This window comes from Electrophorus electricus, chromosome 13 (genome assembly GCF_013358815.1).
Source record: "Electrophorus electricus isolate fEleEle1 chromosome 13, fEleEle1.pri, whole genome shotgun sequence".
NCBI classification, from domain to species: Eukaryota; Metazoa; Chordata; class Actinopteri; order Gymnotiformes; family Gymnotidae; genus Electrophorus; species Electrophorus electricus.
Window position 1 is genome coordinate 8,327,215 of NC_049547.1, and position 23,298 is coordinate 8,350,512.

Consider the following 23,298-nt stretch of genomic DNA (forward strand, 5'->3'; position numbering starts at 1 on the left):
TTTCTTTTCTTTAATAAAATCTATACATCCATGTAAGATAGAGTTGTGTATTACATAAGATTAGCATGCAGTGGTGGTGAAGGTAATTCAGTGTGAATTTATAATCCTGTTTGTGATTTAGAGAGATACTTCACCATTAACAACAAATTAGAAATTTTTGTTTCACAAATAAATAGGTGATGCTCAGAGTAATTTTTATATTGAATTCAAGTCAATTTTTAGAATTTTTCACATATGGGTTTGAACATTTGATGAAACATGGATATCCTGCTATAAGTAAGAACCTTTAAGGTGAATTTAAGGAAATATGCAAACAGAGAAAAATGCCCTGAGACTTCCGTGGGTTAAGTGACAGGGCAATTACATTTGACATTAATTATATATTATGTTATTCATGAAAGTGGCTATTATCACACTCAGAATATTGTACAAACTCACTTTTTAAAATGTATAGTTTATGATTTATGCTATATTTGGCCTCATGAATATCTTTCTTTAGTGTCCAGCAGTTGTCTGCCAACATAGAGGCGAGCCATTTTCCTTACTATACATACTATACATCCTTTTCCCTACTATACATAATGACATACAAGTATACTAGATCAACTTTGGGTGAAAGAGGAATTAAGCATTCAAAAATATATTATAAATGGATATATTTTTTGCACTTAGCAAAATCACTAGTGACCAGTGTAAAGAATGTAAACAGCTAGTTAGCATTAGGCAAATGAGAGATCATTTTCATTGTTAACCATGTAATTTGGGGTAAAATATGGCCTTAATGCTCTAACAATGGAAACTGCTGATATAGGCGCCAGCTAGAAAAATACCTAATGGCATTAACTATCAGACTGACAGAGAGAAGTGTACGAGACTCATGCGCTGTGCATGTCTGGTGGGTTTGGCTGTAGACAGCTTCCGGCTCTGGGGGAGTGTTTGGCCACCCTTGCTGGAGCCATGCCAGTAGCATTTCTGGAGCCTGATCTCAACTCATACAACCCCTGCTCTGTGTTCAACACCAAGACAGCGCGGGAACGTGCCAGTAAGTGGCAGTCTCTTCAAGACTTATCTCTGTGATCGATAGAAGCTCTAAAATTTTGTGCTGTGGAACAATTTCTTCAGCATGCCCTTGGCATGGCACATAAATCTTTTTTTTCTCTGGGTCTGTGTGTTCATAAATCCTGTCAACTTGTCGGTTTACACAGAGTGTACCAGATCCTAATGTATGCATGCGTCTTTCTGTGTAGCAACATTTCAAGTGCAATCTCCTTCCTCAATTTTTCTGCCTCATCTTAGTCCTTGGCATGCCAGACGCCGTGGAAGAGATGTGTACTGAGGTGCCTCGCCTGGACCGCCTGATGAAGGACATCAACGACATGTCCGAGTCGGGCGCCCGCTATACAGACATGCCCCATGTCATTGAGGTGGTGCTGCCAATGCTGTGCAACTACTTGTCCTACTGGTGGGAGAGAGGGCCTGAGAGCCACCCTGCAAGCACAGGCACCGCATGCAGCACCACCGTCACCTCTGAGCACCTCAGTGTCATCCTGGGCAACATCCTAAAGATCCTCAACAGTAACCTAGGCACGACGAGGCTTCTTGGATGAAGAGGATAGCAGGTATGATTGAGCACAGGTGGCAGGAGTGGGCAGAGGATGGATAATTTAAAATTGTATTTAAGGTTGTATGATATATGGTACAGGACTCTCAACATTAATCACTTTAACTACCACAAAATAGCTCCCTGTGACCTTGTTTAATTTTATAAACCTTTAGTCCAATATTTTCATGGTTATATTAGTCATGTTGAGTAAAACAACCCCTGTACTTTCCTACTCATTACTCATTTTTGTACTCATTGATATCTATACTGTCACACATAGTGTATGCCCAGCCAATTATCAGTAAGGCAAGGGCAGACCTTTTGAAGACGCATTTCCTGCCTACACTGGAAAAGCTGAAGAAGAAGACTGTGAAGGTAGTGGTGGAGGAGGAGCTTCTAAAAGCTGACAGCAAGGGTGACACCCAGGAGGCGGAGCTTCTCATCCTGGATGAGTTTGCAGTACTGTGCAGGGATCTGTATGCCTTCTATCCCATGCTCATCCGCTATGTGGATAACAATAGGTAACAAAACATAAGGTTATGAAATAGGATCCGTTCATTTTTGATTGATAGCATGTGTTAGGGGTGTTACAGGATTAATTATTCACAGTACGGTTCATGTTCCTAATTGATAATATTAAAACAAACCAAGGCAAAACAGATAACATAAGTTAATTTGAAATTTTTTACAAATGTCTCTTTACATCTGTACTGTAAATACAACTAACTACTGTAATTTGACTAGGGCTATGATTTATATAGTTTATGTGGTTTATCTGGTTTACATGGACTAACATTTTAATTGAAAGAACATAGCCAATATACTACTTATTAACTTCTGGGTTTAGATGATGTACTCTGCCTGCTCTTCAGGTCACGCTGGCTGAAAGAGCCTGATGCTGACTCCAATGAGCTCTTTAGGATGGTGGCAGAAATCTTCATCCTCTGGTGCAAGTCACATGTAAGATCTTCAGCCTTTAGCTGTGCACTGGCATAATGGCCAGATCCAGCTTGAAGGTGTTATATATAAGGTCTCTGAAGATTTGAGGTACCTGCATAAAGTTATGTTATTGGAGAAACTAAAGAGCTAGTGCAAACCTTTAGTTCACTTTTAATGTTTGGCTTGTGATGCTAATTATTGTAACTATAATTTGTAAACCACGAATTCTTTCACAGCAGAGTCAGTGCACTACACTCCTTTTATCTACTGACTGTGCATAGCATACTATACTATCATAGAATAATATTGTACAATGTAGTAGAATATTATAAAGTATTGTGTATTGTGTAGTATAAATATGACAAATTGCTATATTGTGAAAAGACAATATATGTTATGATGTTGTCCAGTACAAAAAGTGCTCAGTACCAAAAGGTTCACAGGGGTGGGGCTAGCACCACTCTTCATTAGGGACACTAGCAGATGAATTAGCATGAGCGCAAAAACATTCCTCAGATAGAGCCTAGCATTTGTTCTTTACATATAATGAGAGTTTTTATGTGACGCTATAGTGTTTTGATGACATTGTCACATGATAGTCCCTTTTTCCAATGTGCAGTGGGAAAAAGCTCTTAGATTCTTTGCTGCATTTGTATTATGGAAGCATAGTATAATTAGTTTATTTATCTGACAATCTGTTTTACTTAAAGGGGTATTAAATGCCATAGCTAACCTATAAGAGTGTAAAAATAAGGATAAGGTGAGCTTATAATTACTTTATGTATGCCAATGATCAAGTAACAAAGATTCAGTCACAGAAGTGGCTCATTTACATACTGATGCATCCCTCACTGCATGAATAAACAGGTTCTGGGTAACTGGGTAAGCAGACTTTTGAATACACAATGTATGCAAAAATACAGAAACTTTAGCACAGTTAGGCTTGCATAAAAGAGCTTTACGTTGTTTATGCATCTGGTGTGATCTGCTAATAAGCTACAGTTTAGACATCTGGTGTGATTTGCTGATAGGCTGAAGTTTAGCACCTGAAAGTGGTTAAGTGCCACTTGTTTTATTTGTTCAGTATTCAAACATTCAAAGAAATAAAGTGAATGCAAAAGTGGCAAGTGATTCCCTGTATAAGGATTCACCGATGTCCAAAATGACCTTTTTAATATTAAGACACCTCAGTACAACTCCAGAATATTAGCTCTGTCCATTCTCTATACATTCACACAAATAAACAATAAACAGGTGAGTTTTAACTAGATGTAATTGTGAAGTTATTTCTACTTCACTTAATTAAAAAACATAAAAATAACACAGTTCTGCCTTTTTTGCGTGTGCAGAACTTTAAGAGAGAGGAGCAGAACTTTGTCGTGCAGAACGAGATCAACAACCTCTCCTTCCTCACCGGGGACACCAAGACCAAGATGTCCAAGGTAGGAGTGTCATGGAGTACTGATGTGGAGTTATCAGAATCCCTCCAGCTGGTACCCTGGGAGAGAGAGTGAGAGAAATCACATATGGTTACATAATGACCCTCTGAAACAAACCCTCACAAACTAGCTCAGATGTAAAGGCCTAATAGAAGCAAGAGTACAGGCAGGTTGTCACACTAGTGTAGAAATATAGGACAGCTAGACACACAAGTTTGTCACATTGCACCTAAAGAGTCCAAATGCAGGATTTTTAAGCTTGTCTTGAGGTTACTAAGAATAGTTTAGTTTACACACACACACACACACACACACACACACACACACACACACACACACAGGCAAACTCAAACATATCCACACTGTACTAACTCCTCAATAGCAGTGTACCTACCAATATCCATTCTTTGTCATAAACATAGACGTTTAAACTAACAATGGGTTCTTGGGTTCTGTAATTTATCATTATTGCAACTTTTAGATATTATTTCTCAGTAACACATCTGGAATCCAAGCCTTGATATTCCAAATGTTATGCAAATCTAACATATGCATGATTTATATATATCCTTCATGCAGTATTTATGTTATGTGACATATTTCACTTGTGTTTTGACCCTCAGGGGCTGCACACTTGTAAATAATGTCAACACATCTTATAATTGTCACAGGAAATGGTTTATATATAATCCAGTGTTATGCTCATGACTAGGAAATTCAAGTAAATATTTACTTTTAGGATTAAATTGTACCTTTAGTTTTGGTCCACTTCATTTTAATTCAGCCAGTTGAGGAGATAATGCAATGCAGAGTTTTATAGAAGTGAATTTAATTTCTGAGTTCAAATAATCTCCTGTATTTGCTGAATTAAAATGATGTCAAGCTCATCTGCATTATTCATTATTTCCTGTGTGAGGATGTGTTCTCTGATTTCGATTTTTTTTCTTTCTTTCTTTCTTTCTTTCTTTCTTTCTTTCTTTCTTTCTTTCTTTCTTTCTTTCTTTCTTTCTTTCTTTCTTTCTTTAAAATGTTCTGCCTGCTCTTTCTCCCTCTCTATTCCTCCCTCCTCTCTCTCACCTGCCCAGTTGTTTCTGCCGAAGGTACAGTGAGGGTGCATGAGGAGTGGGTTGGCTTTACCTGAGGGTTGGGGTGGGCTCTGGTTTGCACAGCTCATTGCTGTCCTTCGAGGGACTGTCCCTGACATTCACTATCTGCCAGTTACCAGTGTCCATCACCTTAGTTGCCCTTATGTCTCACTTCCTCTCTGCTAATTTTGTTGTCTGAGCCAGGCAGTTACATTTGAAATACTTCTAGTTTTTTGTGAATCACAAATTGTATTAAACCACTGACTGTCTCATAATCCTGGATCAGAGAGGCCTAGATGTTAGTTTCACCAGCTTCTTTTGGTCTTGTGTACATACAGGTATAACTTGATGCTTAGGAAATATTTGAAACCTCAGATTTTAAGTTATCTCACAGTTACAGGTACAAATTAAGTAGTCCATCCCTCACTTACAGGTGCAGTTTAAGTAGGCCATACCCCAGGTACAGAATTGAATAAAAGATTGCATTTTTTTATATTGGTGCAACAAACCTCAAGAGATTTGCCATTTTTATTTATATTCTTTTATGTAGATCCATCATACAGATGCCATACATATATGTCTAAAGCAGTCCGGCAGCATGGCTCCTTTTTCAATAAAATCTCATAAAGGATTGAACAGGAGCGAGTGACCATTCATTACCTTACACAAATAAAACATTCTTAAATAGTGAAAAAAGTTTGGCTGGAATAATCAGCCATCAAGATTGAACAGGGAGAAAACAACAAAGACATGTCATCGCTGTGTGTGTTTTATCGGGTAAAACGTGTGTTCCCAAGGGTCTGTTATGTGTGGGTTATCAGGTCAAAATGTGTGATCCCAAGGGTGTGTTGTCCATCCTGTTGTCTGTGTGCATAAGTATTCTTGTGTCTCGCTTGTTGTGTTGTGTTAACATGTCTTTTCCGCTGTGTCAGTGCCATGTTCATAAATAATGGGTGATGTTGTGATCTGGTGTGATGTGTCAAGCTAGCGAGTGCAGACAGAAGGTATTTCAGATAAAGCTCATTCATTTCCATCATATCATGCTATTTATGAAATGGTGTTTTACCAGTTTCTCTTAATCCTTTTGCACATGTTGATAAGGTTCTGCTTATTTTTAAGCAATTTAATTTACACTGAAAGATCAAATTTATTTTTAGTTAACTGTTGTTAAATGGGGGTTAGAAAGAAATTATTCAGCAGGTTGGAGCAGTCCAGAAAACAACAGTTGGTGGTACTTTAAATTCTTTGTGACATATTTAGAAATATAAAGTATGTAATAACAAGGAAATATCTTATGGCTGTTTGTGTTGTACACATACTGAAAGTAGTTCTGGCATGTCTACTTATAGCAAAGACACCTCAGATGGCTGGAGTTTGTTAGGAGAAAACACATGCTTTGGCACATTGTGCTCTAGTCTAGTCTAGGCCTAGTATATCTATATTGAGGGGTGTTTGTAACCATATTTATCTTGTAACCAAATTTATCTACAATAAATTGTTATTTGGTCCAACCTTATGCCGACTTGAAAATTAAAATGTCCTCTGGAATTAAATGGAGCATTTGTTTGTCCTCTACGTGTTCACTGTCGTTTGCCATCTCTGTGGCTGCAGTTAGTATGTGTGTCATGCTTGCTGGCAAGAGTGTATGCTGACTAATTTCTCTGCTCAGGTAGGAGGACAGGACCAAGAGAGGAAGCACAAGAAGCGACGTGGCGAGTTATACTCCATTCAGACCTCCCTCATAGTGGCCGCCCTGAAGAAGATGCTGCCCATTGGCCTCAACATGTGCACGCCTGGTGACCAGGAGCTCATCTCATTGGCTAAGATGCGCTACGGCCTGGTGAGGGGCGAGGTTCAGCTGCCATTTTGTTTGCAGTCTGTTTCAGAGAGACTAATATGCCGCTTCCATTCACTGCTTTCCTTTTAGAAAGATACAGATGAAGAGGTAAAGGAGCACTTGAAACAGAATATGCACCTGCAAGAGAAAGTAAGTAGCACTGTCGGCTTTTCCGGTTAATTTTTTCCCAGTTAACGGCTCAGTTTGGCTCTGTATAAATGATTTGGTGTCTCTTTCACTGTCTCTCTCTCTCATACACGCATACATACACACACACATCGACGCACAGTCGGAGGACCCTGCTGTGAGGTGGCAGCTTAACCTGTATAAGGACGTAGTGGTGAAGAACGAGGGGCCTCCCGACCCACAGCGAACAGTGGAGCGCCTCCAGACCATCTCAGCTGCTGTGTTCCACCTCGAGCAGGTCCGACAACCCTGCCTTTCTCATTCATCTCAGGGTCTTTGTGATGGATCCAAAACTCAACCACAATCTTCCCTGCTAACAGTATATATTAAAATGACGGTAAAAAAAAAATACAAGCAAAGGGATTATGTGAAAATTGGCAAGTCACTTACAAAATTAATTGAAATATTTTTATGTGAACACCTTGGCCCAAACAGATTTAACATGACATTAACAGTAAATTGTGCCACATTTTGTCATTCATAAATGTGGATTGCTGGTGTATTTTACCGTTTTTGTTATAGATGGTGCTACTGCATTTTGTCCTAATTTACATGTTACATTAGCAATTCATATTAACACAGCTCTGCAAAAAATACCAGGGTTATTTTCTTTAGCTGAATTTCAGACTGGCACAAACTTTTGCTATAAGGAATGCAAATTTAGGTGTTACAGAGGAAGAAAAAAATAAACAGATATAGATTGAAGAAAGATACAATTTTGCTGCTCTGCCATGGTTTAGAACAACTGAAATTATCAACTCAGTGCAACCAAGCAGTTTCTGTCTTAGTAAGGGTTGCATATGCAATACATTTCGATGCATATTCTTACGACTGAGGTTAATCAGTAATCTTGCTTGGCATGGATTTTTAATATGTATAGCTTCATTCACATGTGAATTTTGATTGGTTTTCACCTTGGGCATTGCTGAATTTACCACAGTGGTAAGTTGACAGCAGATATTTATTGCCACAGTGATTTTATTTAGGAATTAAATACTGTGATGCATATTTTACATGGTGTAGCACAGTTACCATTGTGTTTTATGAATCTGGCCCCTTAGCTTTTACATCTTTTCAATTTTCATCTCTCAACCTCACCCCCCACCCCACCCCATCCCAACACCTATAGGTGGAGCAGCCGTTGAGGTCCAAGAAGTGTGTGTGGCAAAAGCTACTGTCCAAACAACGGAAGCGGGCAGTAGTCGCCTGCTTCCGCATGGCCCCCCTGTACAACCTACCCAGGTACGCCACCTACACAGCTTTAAAGCAGACAGCACTATAACCCAGCCCTCACTGGCTAGACTGAGGAGTGTCTCCTCTCATCCACTTCCACTGCTGAAGCTGATTAGGATGCAGACCATGAGCAGGGAGTATGCACTTACTGACTGAAATTTGGAAAATAACATGAGAAAATTTAATGAAATCTGAATATATTGATTGCAGTCCTTAAGAGCAATAGGTGGTGGGGGGGGGGGTATATATAGAGCCTCATTCTATATTCTCATTAATTTACATAATACTCCCCGAATTGCCCCCTGCTAACCGATGTATTAGTAATCTTTAGTGGAGCCTTTTGCTGCAAAACAGTGGAGTATATGGTGGGAAATACACAGATTTATAGTAATGACATAAAAATGAATAATTTGTTTGTAGCATTGTGATGTAAGTTGACAAAGGGTGCACTTTTCACCTGTACATTTGGTAAACATTCTACTATTGGGGGAAGATATTAAGTACCATATTATACATCTTTCTCTCTTTAGTCTCTCTCTCTCTCTCTCTCTCTCTCTCTCTCTCTCTCTCTCTCTCTCTCTCTCTCTCTCTCTCTCTCTCTCTCTCTCTCTCTCTCTTCTTATCCTTTGAGCTGATAACAGCAGTATGTAATTTCATGCTCTACTGCACTATAACTTAATTCCCCAGTACCATTGGCACAAGTAATAGGAAGGGGGAAAGTTATGAGTTTAGAACTGTACCCTTTAATGATCACTGCCATGCCTTTTCATTAACAACGCATTTAGCAGTTATTGTGATGTGTTAGTAATATCTTAATGTCCAATAAAAAAAAATTGTCCCCTTCCCTAAAGATCAGTGATAAAAACAAAATTAGAGGGTGTTTTGTGGATGCTGTTCAGATCTGTCTGTCTGTCTATCTGTCTGTCAAATGTTGGAGCCCTATGATTTTTAATAAGATTATTTATTCTATTTATTTTCATTATTGGCATTATTGCATCAATGAAGTTGCTTTCTTCTTACTTTCCTTCATGCTACTTTCTTTGTCTTTTCTTCTATTGTTTTTTGTTTGGTTCTGTCCCAATGACAACAATGCCCTTCCCTTTAGGCACAAAACTAATGCCTACTTCCTGAATGCCTACCGGCACTTTTGGCTGGAAGAAATGCATGAGAGTGCAGATTATGACAGTCTGCTCTCCATGCTAACGGTAATGGAACACTAAGGGAATGTTTAGTGGCTGCACCTTCAGGATTCTCCATTCTGCACCTCATATGGTGTCTTTAACAGGGAGTCTCACTGGTCAACTGTAATACTAGTTACTGACTTTATTCCATCCATTTTAGAGAGCAGCATCATGACCATTGATCTCTAGTAAAGAATTTTATTTTATTTATTCTTTGTTATAGATCAGTGATCATAACCAGTTAAGAGTTAGTTACTCAAAGAAAGTAATCCATCACAAATGGCTAATTAACCTACTTCTCTCAAACTGTACTGTACTTTACTCAATGTTTTTGGCAAACCCAATAATAAATTTGATAACCCCTTCATAAGGCTCAACCCTTAATAATGAAGGACCAATCCAATGATTTAAACCTCAGGTGTCTTTGGTAATGGGTCTTGAAGCTGTTTGATTAGATGGTTTGACTAATTGCTTGTTGAGTTTACAATGTTGGAAATTTATTTTAGACTTACACAGTTTTACTTCTGAGTAATGTTTTGCCTTTACCTTTGGTCATATCCATAGTTCATGTCATGGAGGTCAGCTGTACCAGGTACATGTGTGTGTAAAGGAGAAGGCAAGGTATTTTGTAGATATCATTTATGTTTTATATATGTTTGATAAAATTAGTTAAAAATTAGTTAAAATTAATTATCCACTTATGTAAATAACATAAATAACAATTAGCTTAGTATCTATAATGTAATTTCATGAATTTAAACTAGAATGCATTACACTAAATTTTTTTTTTTTACAATAAAAAGTGTATTGCAGGGAAAATAATTGGATAAAAGTAATAAAGTAATTTAAATAATGTAATGCCTTACTCCAACACTGTTAAAATTATGGATAGTTATTCATACAGTAAAATAGCTATGTGTTGTTTCCATTTTCATAATGCATATTTGCAGTGTGAACGGAGCTCTGAAATCCATTACACTTTTTTTTGCTAGAATTTTGGATGTTGATAGATATGATTATGCAAGTCTGTCATCCTCTCCTTTTGCATGCAATTTAAAATAAGACCAGTTAGATTTCCTGTGCCTCATACTAACCTGTTAACCTTCTTCTTCCTTAGCACATACTGTCTCTCAGTCATAACTTCCTGTCTCCTCCAACTCACCGAGCAATCCTGGTAACCCTAATAATCATGATAACCCCACTTAATATTTTGCCCCTTCCACCTCCCCCCAGGCATCGTTCTATTAACCTGTTCCTCATGGGCTATCAGAGAATATGGATAGAGACAGAGACGTACTCTTTTGAAGAGAAGCTAGTGCAGGATCTGGCAGTAAGTATGTTTCGGGATGGCTGCTACCTCTGTGTTCTGTGGGCAACCCTAGTCTGGCTCTGCCAGCTGGGGGCACTGCAAGCACAATTCCCAGGAGCGATGTGCTTAGTCTGGACTTTCGTTTGGGGTTACTTTATTTGAAGAAGTGAATAATACATCTGCATAAAAATAATACATCTGCATAAACATGGGTGTCAATGCATTCTGTGAAAGTATATCTCTGTAGGCTGGCACGGATGTTGCATAATTGCTTGCGCGGTCAGCACCCTGAAGACTTTTTTTGGATTGTTTTTATTTTTGAAATAGAATGGTTTATATCAATAAACGTTAACAATAAAATGTTTCTAAAAACTTGTTTTAGTGGTTTAATTTGATATTTACCAATACATAATTAGTAAACAAGATAAGTTCATGACTAATTCATGAATATGAATTTGAAATAAATATCTAAGGCTGATGGAAGTCATAAAAAATAATGCCAATAATAATTTCCACTATTGATTACTATTCCAGTGTGCCAGTTATTATAATCTACATGTTGAAATATCTTGGCTAGAGTATCTTTATGTATCTTCGGAAAAAAGTTCTGAAGATGCACTTTGATAATTGGTTATACCATTTCTCTCAGATCAGCACAAGCTGTTCAGAATAAGTGACATTAGTTTGCACCAGGCATTATTTAGGGACTTCAACTAAAGTTTTACCTCATTTTAGTCCTTTTTGTATGTTGTGTCTTTTCGATGTTAGTTTTTGGTTTGTTTGTTTTTTACAGTCATGAATTTTACACTTGTCTCAATACGTTGTCCACTTCTTCAAAACTCTTCACACAGTATGCTTTTGAAACAGGTAGCTCAGCACATCAGTAAACCTTTGGATCAAATTGCAGTTTAATCACCAAAACACATCATAATTTATCCAAGTGACTCAGGATGCCATAATTATAAAATATGCTTTCTCCTACAAGACTGCTTTGTTACTCAATGTACAACAACTTGTAACATTGCAAAATACATATACTAAGTGTTTCCCTTGCCTCTATTTTTGCATCCACAAATATTTCAAGCCAGCTAAAGAAGCTATTGATCTCTTGGCTTACCTCTCAAAACAGTGAAATAAAGTAGATTTACAGTAAACTGTAAAAGAAAGAATGATTTACTATATTGGAAACCCAGAATAACAATATATGCTTTATAATGTAAAACAATATATGATAAAGAGACAAATGAAAAAAACACACTATTCTTCAGTGGGTTTACTGTATTTTGTCATTTGTCTCACAGTGGAATATACTGTATTAAAGAAAATATATATACTATCAACAATAAATACAGTAATACCAAATCAGTAGTTACACTATATATAGTAATTCGCACATATCTGTCTACCTATTAGAATCAGAATCTACTGTTAGATGAAATGACAGCAAGGTGTTTTAGCAGTGCATCTACTGCAGTAAGTGGAAAAATCTCTTCAGGACATGGAATTGAGACTAGTGTGAAAAAGATTGTAAAAAACTCTAATTGCAATTGCCGCAACTGCAGCAGCTTTCATAGGCACGCATGACATCTCTAGTACATGGATGTCAGAGCTGGTCCCACAGCTGGGGTGGAGTGTATTAATGGCAGTCACAAAGGTGGCATGAAGCTAAATCAAATTCTAACCTTTACTGGCAAAATGTATGGAAGGCTTTCTAGAACGTCTTGCCTTTCCATTCAAAGCATTCATTGCAATGGTGTTTGATATAGCTTGCTCAGATTTCATCCTACTAACTGAAATGTTCCATTACCTAATACCTGCTCATGCACACAAACAAAGGTACACTGTCCTTGTCTTAATACTGTCTATGTCTGTATGCATGCATGTATATGTGCATGCCTGTGTCTGCATTTATACATATGAGCATGTCTGTGTTTGTGTGTGTGTGTGTGTGTGTGTGTGTGCGCGCGCGAGCGCATGCATACCTGCTGTTTATCAGTTTCTGCTGCAGAAATCTGCAGCAAGGTTTTGTTGAAATTCCATTCCCAAAACCCCAAAGCTGTAAACTACAGTGCAGAGCCATTCACATTACTGACTCTCGGCAGCTTCTTTTTTGTCTAATTGAACTGTGAAAGGTAAGTGAGGACATAAATGCAATGCAAAAGATGCTTTTTAGAATGATGTGTGTGTTGCTGTCACGTTGTATGTTGTGTGTGTGTGTGTGTGTGTGTGTGTGTGTGTGTGTGTGTGTGTGTGTGTGTGTAGAGGACACAGCGTAAAGGGGAGGAGGAGGAGGAGGAGGTAGCTGAAGTGCAGCCAGACCCTCTTCATCAGCTCATTCTGCACTTTAGTCATAATGCTCTGACAGAGAGAAGGTGAGACACACACACACACACACACACACGCTCACATGCTCACACGCACATGCACACTTACCCAGTGACAGGCCTCTTCCCAAATACTGACAGACACGCTCAGCAAGCTCACAAATACATACAAACATTCCCTCACACACACACACACACACACACACACACACACACACACAAACAAACAAACAAAAACATCCTCAACCTCACCCACACACACCTGGACACCTGGCTGTCACTCCATGTGTTCTATCTGTGCCAATCATGAGCTGCTGCATTCTCACATTAGAACAATGTCCAAAAACCAGCCCGGTTTGCCCCAGCCAGTGGAATCTGCATTGAGCGTTCCGGTTGGTGAGTGTGACTTATGATTCTTCTTTCTGACCTCTCGTTTCAGCTCACTAGAAGAGGATCCACTGTACATAGCATATGCAGACATGATGGCCAAGGTACAGGAGCCATGCCTTTTGAATACAGCCATTTTCACTGTGGCATGTTACCGTGCTACTCTTTGTCTCATAGTGTTTTAACATGTCATGTCTCCATTGTTTTCAGAGCTGTGCTGAAGATGAAGAAGAGGAGGAAGAAGGAAAAGAAAAAACTTTTGAGGTTTCCAGTGGGGTTTTCTTGTCTTAGTTGTTAATGCTGCTCTTTTTAGTATATGAGCCCAAGTAAAATAATGTGTGTGTGTGTGTGTGTGTGTGTGTGTGTGTGTGTGTGTGTGTGTGTGTGTGTGTGTTTGTGACAGGAAAAGGAGATGGAAAAACAGAAGACACTGTATCAGCAGGCAAGATTACATGACAGAGGGGCTGCTGAGATGGTTTTACAGATGATAAGTGCCAGCAAAGGTAGACACACACACACACACACACACACACACACACACACACAAAAACACTAACTTCCCTCACTAAGAATGAACGCTCGCTCATTTCTTTCAGGTCGACTAGGTGCCATGGTAACCTTCACTCTCAAGTTGGGTATCTCCATTCTCAACGGGGGCAACATTTTAGTCCAGCAGGTACTGCGCGGCTCCACATTAAAAGCAAGACACATATTTCCTTTTATTTTATTTTGTAATTCACTAAATGGAATAGAATTAACAACCATTTTTGCTTTTTGTTTTATTTTTCATGTTTTTGTTTTTCATAGTAGAGAATTTCTTACCATTCAACTGTGTCTGTTGAAGCTGATAAGCAGTAAATATCTTCACAGAAAATGCTGGACTATCTAAAGGACAAGCGAGATGCTGGCTTTTTCAAGAGTCTGTCTGGGCTGATGCAGTCATGCAGGTAAGCACTTCAACAGGGACCACAACGGTAGCAATAGTTGACAACAATAAACATTCAATTTTATAAATAAACACAATTATGATATGATAGTAGCTAATAGATTCATGTGAACAGGCAGCTGTAGTATATATCTGATTGATAGATCAGATCAGACAGGTGGGTCAGTGCATGTGTGTGTGTGTGTGTGTGTGTGTGTGTGTGTGTGTGTGTGTGTGTGTGTGTTCTATTAAAGCCTCAGAGGGGAAGCTGTGTTTTCATGTCAGTTTTTCTGTTAGAATTTGACCCCCTCCTTTCATCTCTATTCTGCCCTCTTCTGGGACAACATTGTTCTGCTATGCGTCCTCAATGCATGGAGAGACATGCCATTTTCCTTCAGTTGTTTTGCTATCTAATGTCCTTACAGAGCAGAGTCTGCTTTAATGTGTGACGCCTGTGTTGACTGGCCTCTCCTCTGTAGTGTGCTGGACCTGAATGCATTTGAGAGACATAACAAAGCTGAAGGACTGGGCATGGTAACTGAGGAAGGCTCAAGTAAGCATCAGACACATACACACACACACACACACACACACACACACACATACACATGCTCACACACATATCACAAACACACATGCACACGCATGCATGCACACACACACACACACACACACACACACACACACACACACACAGCTAAACACATATACACATTCACACCTGCATACACCCACACACAAACTGAAATTGAAACTGAAAGTCTTTTTTAACAACATAAACTTCTATAGCTGCTAAATTAACCACTAAATGAATTTTTATAGTGCTACATACTGGGTTATGTACATTGGGGGAATAATCCATCCATTCCCATTGCTTCACTCAGCCAAGGTCAGGGTAAGGTTTATGGGGCAATGTTAAAAGCATGCAAGGATAATTAATAACTTAGAGAAAATTGCCCCTATTAATTCCTGAATACTACAACGTGGTACTGTGTGGTAATTGCCAATTAATTGCATTCTCTTAAAGAGGCAGGTTGTCTGACAAGAATGCCACACCAATCCCGTTTTTAATGTGGCTGTTTATAGCTCCCAGGTCCTAGGTTAGGAACTACAGGTGCTTGCCAGGTGGTTCTCCTCTTCATTCTTGCTCAGCTCATTCCTGAATTTATAAATGGCCCTGTAATGAAGTATGAGCTCAGAATCATGTTTAATTTATTTAACATCATTTCCACCATCATCACCATGAAGACATTGCATTGAAGATTCTATTTAGTGAGCTGGTTCACAATTTGTGGTCTTTCAGTTGAAAGTTCAAATTGCCAATATCTCACATTAAGGTTATGTGAATCATGGAATTTACCACAGGAGAATCGTTGTCCATTAAATGCATGTTCCTCATATTTACTGTCATTTCCTTCAGGCATAAGTGATGGTGACACGAATTCAGTGAAGTGCCTCATATAGCTGCGCCAGCCTTATTAAAACTTTGTTAAGACCTTGTTGAGCACACGTCACTGTCTATACCTCATGTCAGTATCTCTCTCGTTCTTACTGAAATTTCAATGTCTTCTCCTTTGCTTATGTCTGCCTTTTTTGCCTGTTTGTTTGTTTCTTTCTTTGTTTCTTTCCTCTCGTCATGTTTTTCAATCCCATCGGTCGCAGTCAACGTGAGGGAGCGGGGTAAATACATGGTTTGGATTCTACTCGTATGGCATTGCCGCCCCTCTCTTGCCCCTGTCTTGTCCACCTTCTTTGTCTCTGTCTGTCTGTGCTGAATGCAGTGATCGATTGCTCTGGTCTTCAGGGAAACATGCATGCCTCATAGGACAGACAGTATTGATCTGAAGACTCCTGACTGATGCTACCCCCCTTGTTTCTCTTTCTGTCTCTCTGCCTCTCTTTCCCTCCTTATCTGTCTTTCTCTCTACTTTCTCCTACATTAACAAATGCTTGTTATCTCATCTGTGACTCAACACACTAACATTTTGAAAGAATGACTAACTGGTGACAGGAGTGTCAAGTGCCCTGCTTCACCTGTGTGCCTGACAAGAGCGATTAGTGCAAACAAAGCTTCACAGTGTAGATTGAATCCTTGTCTTCTGGTGTGTTCAATGGTAAGTGGACTATGGTGATGTGTGTGAGAATGTGTCAAAACATCACCTACCCAACAGTGGCTAGGGTAGAGGCCTGCAGGCTAGATGGCAGCTTTGTGGGAACATGAACACAGTGTCTTGCGAGCAGCTCTCTATCTCTTGTGTCACACCAAAGAGATGACAATTGGTATTGTGTTATTTTTCCCCCTCTATGAAGGTTCCAAGGTGCTCCAGAATGATGAGTTCACTAAAGACCTTTTCAGGTTCTTGCAGCTACTCTGCGAGGGCCACAACAATGGTAAGATTTACTAATAAACAGCCAACCTAAGGTCATGATGGTGTGCTGGCCAAGACCAGCAAAATCGAAAGAACAAGCCTAAACATGCCTTTGATTCCTTTATGAAACTACTGTCTTAAGAACAAGGTTTGCAAACTACAGTCACCTAGTCAGTAATACATTTGAAGACATTACCCTGACAAATTGTGTGTCAGTCACATTTATTTCTCTCTCAGACTTCCAGAACTTTCTGAGAACTCAGACTGGAAACACAACTACTGTTAATATTATTATAAGCACAGTGGACTATCTTCTTCGACTACAGGTAATTTAGACACAGTCACACATATAAACACACACTTACTACCTAATTATGTCCTCTGATGTCTTTGGCTTGTCATTGTAGGAGTCCATCAGTGATTTTTACTGGTATTATTCGGGCAAAGATGTCATGGATGAGGCTGGACAGCATAATTTCTCCAAGGCCTTGGCTGTAGCCAAGCAGATCTTTAATTCCCTCACTGAATATATCCAGGTAAATGACAACAGCATTGCTTAACAATAATTTATAATTTACAATAATTAATGCTTTACAATAATTAACATTTTACGAATGCTCTTAGTCCTTTATAACATTTCATGATGGAGCTTACAGGTTGTGGATTCTGTCATTTAAATATAAAAAACACAATTTGCTTCATGTAGAACTATACCAACACAGCAGTGATAGCAATGATAAAAAAATCATTTTATTGAAAAATGGTAGAACCATTTATTGAAGCTTCTTTTTAGAGCATCTAACAATTGTTTGCAATATTTATCAAATTTAATACATTATCAAAAAGTCATTCCATGTTCATTTCCTGTTCATTCCATGATCATTCATGGAATGTGTTCATTCCCAGTAAAAGTAAAATTTCATAGTATAATTCTTATTTTTTTAATGCCTGATTACAATCTATTACCTGCTCACCCACTCTAATAATGCATTGGTTCATTTATATGCAGTGGTGCTTGAAAGTTTGTGAACCCTTTTGAAGTTTCTATATTTCTGCATAAATTTGACCTAAAACATCATCAGAATGTCACAGATGTCCTAAAAGTAGATAAAGAGTGCAAAATCAAACAAATGAGACCAACATATTAGACTCTGTCATTTGTTAATTGAGGAAAATTATCTAATATTGCCTATCTGTGAGTGGCAAAAGTATGAACCTTTGCCTTCAGTGTTTGGTTTGACCCCCTTGTGCAGCACTAACTGTATCCAAACATTTCCAGTAAATGTTGTTTAGTCCTTCACATCGGATTGGAGGATTTTTAGCCCATTCCTCTGTACAAAACAGCTTCAACTATTGGTGGGTTTCCGCCAATTAATTGCTTGCTCCAGGTCCTTCCACATTTCTTTTGGATTAAGGTCAGGAGTTTGACTTGGCCATTGTAAAACCTTAATTCTTCTTTAACCAGTCCTTAGTAGAACAATCTGATGAAGTTTTAGATAAAAATTTTGCAGAAATGTAGAAATGTCTAAAGGGTTCATAAACTTTCAAGCACTTCTTTAGCTGTAGAGTTTATTTAATATTCTTTAAAATTGTGAACTCAAGGTCAGTCAATTCTTCACAAATGAGCAAGGCCGTCTTCAGCTCCCTGCTTCTCTTTCACCTCAGGGTCCATGTGTCGGCAACCAGCAGAGTCTGGCCCACAGCAGGTTATGGGATGCAGTGGTAGGATTTCTGCACGTCTTTGCCAACATGCAGATGAAACTGTCACAGGTAAGTCCAAGAAAGGAATAATTCAAACACACATTAGTGCAAGCTTGGGTTTGTGGGGCATAATGGGTAAGGTTTACGAAGACCTTGCATTATCAGTTTTTCTTTTCTTAAGACAAGTGACTTTTATATGAGACTTAAAAGTCAAAATAGAACTCATGTAGATCAGACTGATCAGTTAATGTTAAAATAATGAAGATTAATATCAACTGCTTTTTGGGAAATGTAAAAGTAAATCCCACATACTTATTCATTTATGAAAAGAAGACTTCTATGGCAGCTTGGAAAGGCCAAAACAGAATGTTCCCGAAAGTAAGCTGTTAAGACCATGTCACTCATGAGGATCTGTATCAAGAGTGTTTCCATATATGAAAAGTTTATCCTAGATAAAAAATGTTATACAGATGTGGTAATTATTCATTACATGTTCATTATTTTTATTGACTGATCTCCCCATTTATACATAATGGAAGCAGTATAGTGTTCTGTGTTCAGAGTTCTCTGTTTATATATTAACCTCATAGTGACCACTAGATGTCTCTCCTGACACATTAGTGTAAATTAAATCCACCAGCTATCCAGGCCCTGTCCTAGAGCAAAGCCTTCAAGCAAAGTATGCCTGTAACGAACAGAAGCTAGGTTGCTAGCTTACCAGGCTAAGAAGGATGGAGAAATGGGAGTCTCAGCCCTGCCAGGTGGAGGTAGGAGTGGGGCGGTGAGGTGTTTGGACAAATAGGCCAATTGGATTTACCTAATCGGAGCTCCATCTTAGAGTATTCACCTACTGTGAGCACACCTGAGCTGGCACTAAAAAATTAGTGAATACTTTGATGCCATCTGCTCCTGATGCAGATGCAATGACATTAGCTACTTTGGTGATAGATAGCGCTGCCCCCATTGGGTTCTTGAAGGGGGTGGCAAAGGCATTGATCTCCCCAGTGGCTATAAATTATATTAGAGATCATCTGCTCACTTACACCCAGAGACGAGAAGCTTGATCTTTGATGCTATGCTTGGAGAGAAAACAGGGAGAGAAGAAATGTCCCTTCATATTGATTATATGTATTGTCTTTCTTCTTTCAGGACTCCAGCCAGATTGAGTTACTGAAGGAGCTGCTGGATCTGCAGAAGGACATGATAGTCATGTTGCTTTCCCTTCTGGAAGGTTCTCTTACACAACCTTGCTTAATAATAAGACAGAATGTGTCACTTGCCTGCTGTTCACTGTAGCTGTTATTTGGGCAATCAGCAAGTCAGATTGCGGGTGATATTTCCTTTTGTATTCGGTATAACTCATCACCATATTTAAAGAGCCATGTGTCAGTTAACAAGCCACTATTCGAGCGCTGGTATAGTTCAGTACAATTCCAAAATAAATTCAGTTGTGTTTGCTTCAGTTGTTCTTGCTTCAGTTGTCCAATCAGTTGACATTGGACTAAAAGAAAAAATGCAGAATAATTTTTTTGTATATTACCATGGTAATGAACAAAGCAACAACCATAGATCTTTTGGAGAAGTTCTTTGAGAGGGTAATAGATAGTAAGGGCAACTGTTCAATGTCAGTGTATGTTTGGTGCACTGTCACAGACAGCACATTGCCTAAACATGGAAAGCCAAGCTTTAAATGTGCATACTGAAATAGCCAATTGGGTTTTGGACATTTAGTACATATATTTATGACTTATTAAAAGATAAATATTGAATCAAATAAAAAGCAGCACAATGTTTTATATAATTTACAGTCACCTCCTAATTCTTTGCACCTAAGCCAACCTTTTAACAAGATAGATCTTGTGTGGTCAGGAAAATAACAGCAAGATGTAGCACTGCGCTTAAGGCTTATCAACCATCTTTGTTCATTCAGGAAAGTAATGCCACAATCAAAAGCACAGTGTTTAAGGTAATTGAATAGTAATCAGACAGTTGCCAGTTCAAGTCCCACCACTGCCAATTTGCCACTGTTGGGCCCCTGAGCAAGGCCCTTAACCCTCAAAAGGTTGTGTTCAATCACAATTGTAAGTTGCTTTGGAGAAAAACATTAGCTAAATATGAAAATGTATTAGTACTTCTACTATATTATAGCATGATTCTAACACTTGTGAAGGCACATTTTATTAATTGACTCTGTGTTTCTCCAGGTAATGTTGTAAATGGAACCATCGGCAAACAGATGGTGGACACCTTGGTGGAGTCCTCCAGCAATGTGGAGATGATCCTCAAATTTTTCGATATGTTTCTCAAACTCAAGGACCTCACCTCTTCTGACAGTTTCAAAGAGCATGACTCTGAAAGCAAGGGAGTCATTTCCAAAAGAGAATTCCAGAAGTCAATGGAAAACCAGAAGCAGTACTCTCAGTCTGAGATTGAGTTCCTGCTTTCTTGTGCTGAAGCAGATGAGAATGACATGTTCAACTATGTGGAGTTTGTGAAGCGTTTCCATGAGCCAGCCAAGGACATTGGTTTCAATGTAGCCGTATTGCTCACCAACCTGTCCGAACACATGCCCCACGATTCCCGTCTGGCCACCTTCCTGAACCTGGCTGAGAGTGTCCTTAATTATTTTGAGTCATTCCTAGGCCGCATTGAGATCATGGGTGGTGCCAAGCGAATTGAGAGGGTCTACTTCGAGATCAGCGAGTCCAGCAGGACCCAGTGGGAGAAGCCACAAGTCAAGGAGTCCAAGCGGCAATTCATATTCGATGTAGTCAATGAAGGCGGTGAGTCAGAGAAGATGGAGCTCTTTGTCAACTTCTGCGAGGACACCATTTTCGAGATGCAGCTGGCCTCACTCATCTCTGAGCCAGACGCCACCGAGCGGGCAGAGGAGGACGAGGATTACTGGCAGAGTGTGGGTGAAGAGCCTGAGGAGGAGGAGGAGGAGTGCACACGGGAGTCCTCCTCAGCATTTGCTGCAGCCTGTGTCTCAGCCAGGAGGAGTCTCTGTGGCCTGCAGAAGCTGCTCACCCTGCGGAGCATGCGAAGGCAATACAAGAAGTTCCGGAAGATGAGCATGAGGGAGACAGTACGTGGGTTCTTCTCCTTTTTCTGGATGATCTTCACGGGGCTGCTCCACTTCCTTCGCAACCTCGTGTGGGGCTTCTTCCACATACTGTGGTCCACCATGTTTGGCGGGGGCCTGGTGGAAGGCGCAAAGAACATGAAGGTGACAGACATCCTCGGCAACATGCCTGACCCCACGCAGTTCGGCATCCATGGGGACGTCCTGGAGACAGAGAAGCTGGAGGCGAGTGAGGCTTCCTTGGTGGCAGAGATCGGCCAAATGGTGCAGGGCGAGCAGGGCGACATGGACCTCATGTCGGAGCTGCTGATCATCCAGCCCAAGAAAGAGGGGGGAAAGCATGGGACTGAGCCTGGCCTGGGAGATGTCTCTGAAGTGGTTGGGGCAGACTCTCCATCCCTAGTTGCTGCTGTGCGGCAGAAAAAGGCCCAGGTGGAGTGCCAGACTACACAGTTCTGGACTGTTATTGCTTTAACTTAAGTTTTAATTATCCAGTTTTAGCTGTATGTGTTTTAAGTTAGTCCTACTGATTAAACTGTATGTTGCTAGTTTAAATATTCTGTATCCTGTTGCTATGGTTAGATCAGCATGAATCACTGTTCCTCTGTGTGCAGGAAGCTGCAAGCAAGAAGGCAGTAGACACTGAATCAAAAACAGAATCTGAAAAAGCAGAGTGAGTGTGCTTTGAGAAAGTAAAGTTCTGAAATTAGAAATTAACCATTGCTTGTTGGGTAATTGTAGCGTTATTTGTAACTGTTAGTTATTTGTTTGTTATTTGAAATTTTTCAAATTTTCTACATGTAAGATATAATGCATCTGATTAGCATGTGTGACTGTATTTTATTATCCTATCAAAAAATGAGCAATCTATTATGGTTGGCCATAGTCTTTGTAGAACTGTGCCAAATTAATCTTGCTTTTAAGAAGAAAAAAATGTTTACTTAATCAGCACAGAGGATGGCGAGAAGAAAGACCAAGACAAAGGCAAGGAAGAGTCTACCATCGAACTCCCATCAGATGAAGAGAAGAGGCCAACTAAGAGGAGACATGGACAGAAGAAGGAACAGCCAGAGGCCTTCATGGCCAGCTTTTTTGCTGGCCTGGACATCTACCAGACCAAGATTTTAGTGAGCAATAAAACAATAAGATACAATAAAACCTTATTGTAAAATCAGGTGCACTACTTTATAAAATATTTTTTATTGTGACATTGAATGACTAATGAAAGCTGTGGCATCTTTGATTGACAACTGTATGCTGTGGCATCTTTGAGTGACTACTAAAAGCTGTGGCATCTTCGAGTGACTACTATAGACTGTGGCATCTTTGACTCTGTTATTGTAATATTTGTAATGTAATATTTGTAAGGCTATAAACTGATTATTGCCAGTCAGTAGGAATAGGCTTCACTCTGAATGTAACAATAATGGCTTCAGAGTTGTTGTCTTTAGAGTGCTATGTTAATCTTACATTTTGAGCTCAAAAAGTCTCAAAACATCTAAATGAACATGAAAAATAACCGTGTATTTGCAGAATTACCTGGCACGAAACTTCTACAACCTACGATTCCTGGCCCTGTTTGTGGCATTTGCCATCAACTTCATCCTGCTTTTCTATAAGGTGACTTTGGTAATGTGTCTTGATAAATATTGTCATTACTTTCTCTATATTTTCTGTCATTTGTGTGCCTTTACA

General features: G+C 39.3%; 1 protein-coding gene across 1 annotated transcript in view; it reads left to right on the plus strand.

Moving 5' to 3' along the window:
• The window catches only part of LOC113571324 (ryanodine receptor 3), a 145,620-nt gene that overhangs the window by 116,078 nt on the left and 6,244 nt on the right, over positions 1-23,298 (plus strand). Inside the window, 29 exon segments of the mRNA XM_035532477.1 lie at positions 912-1,042; positions 1,297-1,584; positions 1,587-1,619; positions 1,884-2,124; positions 2,476-2,563; positions 3,892-3,984; positions 5,067-5,081; positions 6,736-6,906; positions 6,994-7,053; positions 7,193-7,327; positions 8,219-8,331; positions 10,737-10,833; positions 13,075-13,184; positions 13,576-13,627; positions 13,734-13,787; positions 13,927-14,026; positions 14,120-14,199; positions 14,394-14,470; positions 14,928-15,001; positions 16,111-16,128; positions 16,759-16,839; positions 17,055-17,143; positions 17,225-17,353; positions 18,483-18,587; positions 19,668-19,749; positions 20,723-22,035; positions 22,218-22,276; positions 22,553-22,730; positions 23,137-23,223. Of these exon segments, the coding sequence (XP_035388370.1) occupies positions 912-1,042; positions 1,297-1,584; positions 1,587-1,619; positions 1,884-2,124; positions 2,476-2,563; positions 3,892-3,984; positions 5,067-5,081; positions 6,736-6,906; positions 6,994-7,053; positions 7,193-7,327; positions 8,219-8,331; positions 10,737-10,833; positions 13,075-13,184; positions 13,576-13,627; positions 13,734-13,787; positions 13,927-14,026; positions 14,120-14,199; positions 14,394-14,470; positions 14,928-15,001; positions 16,111-16,128; positions 16,759-16,839; positions 17,055-17,143; positions 17,225-17,353; positions 18,483-18,587; positions 19,668-19,749; positions 20,723-22,035; positions 22,218-22,276; positions 22,553-22,730; positions 23,137-23,223 (4,153 nt within the window).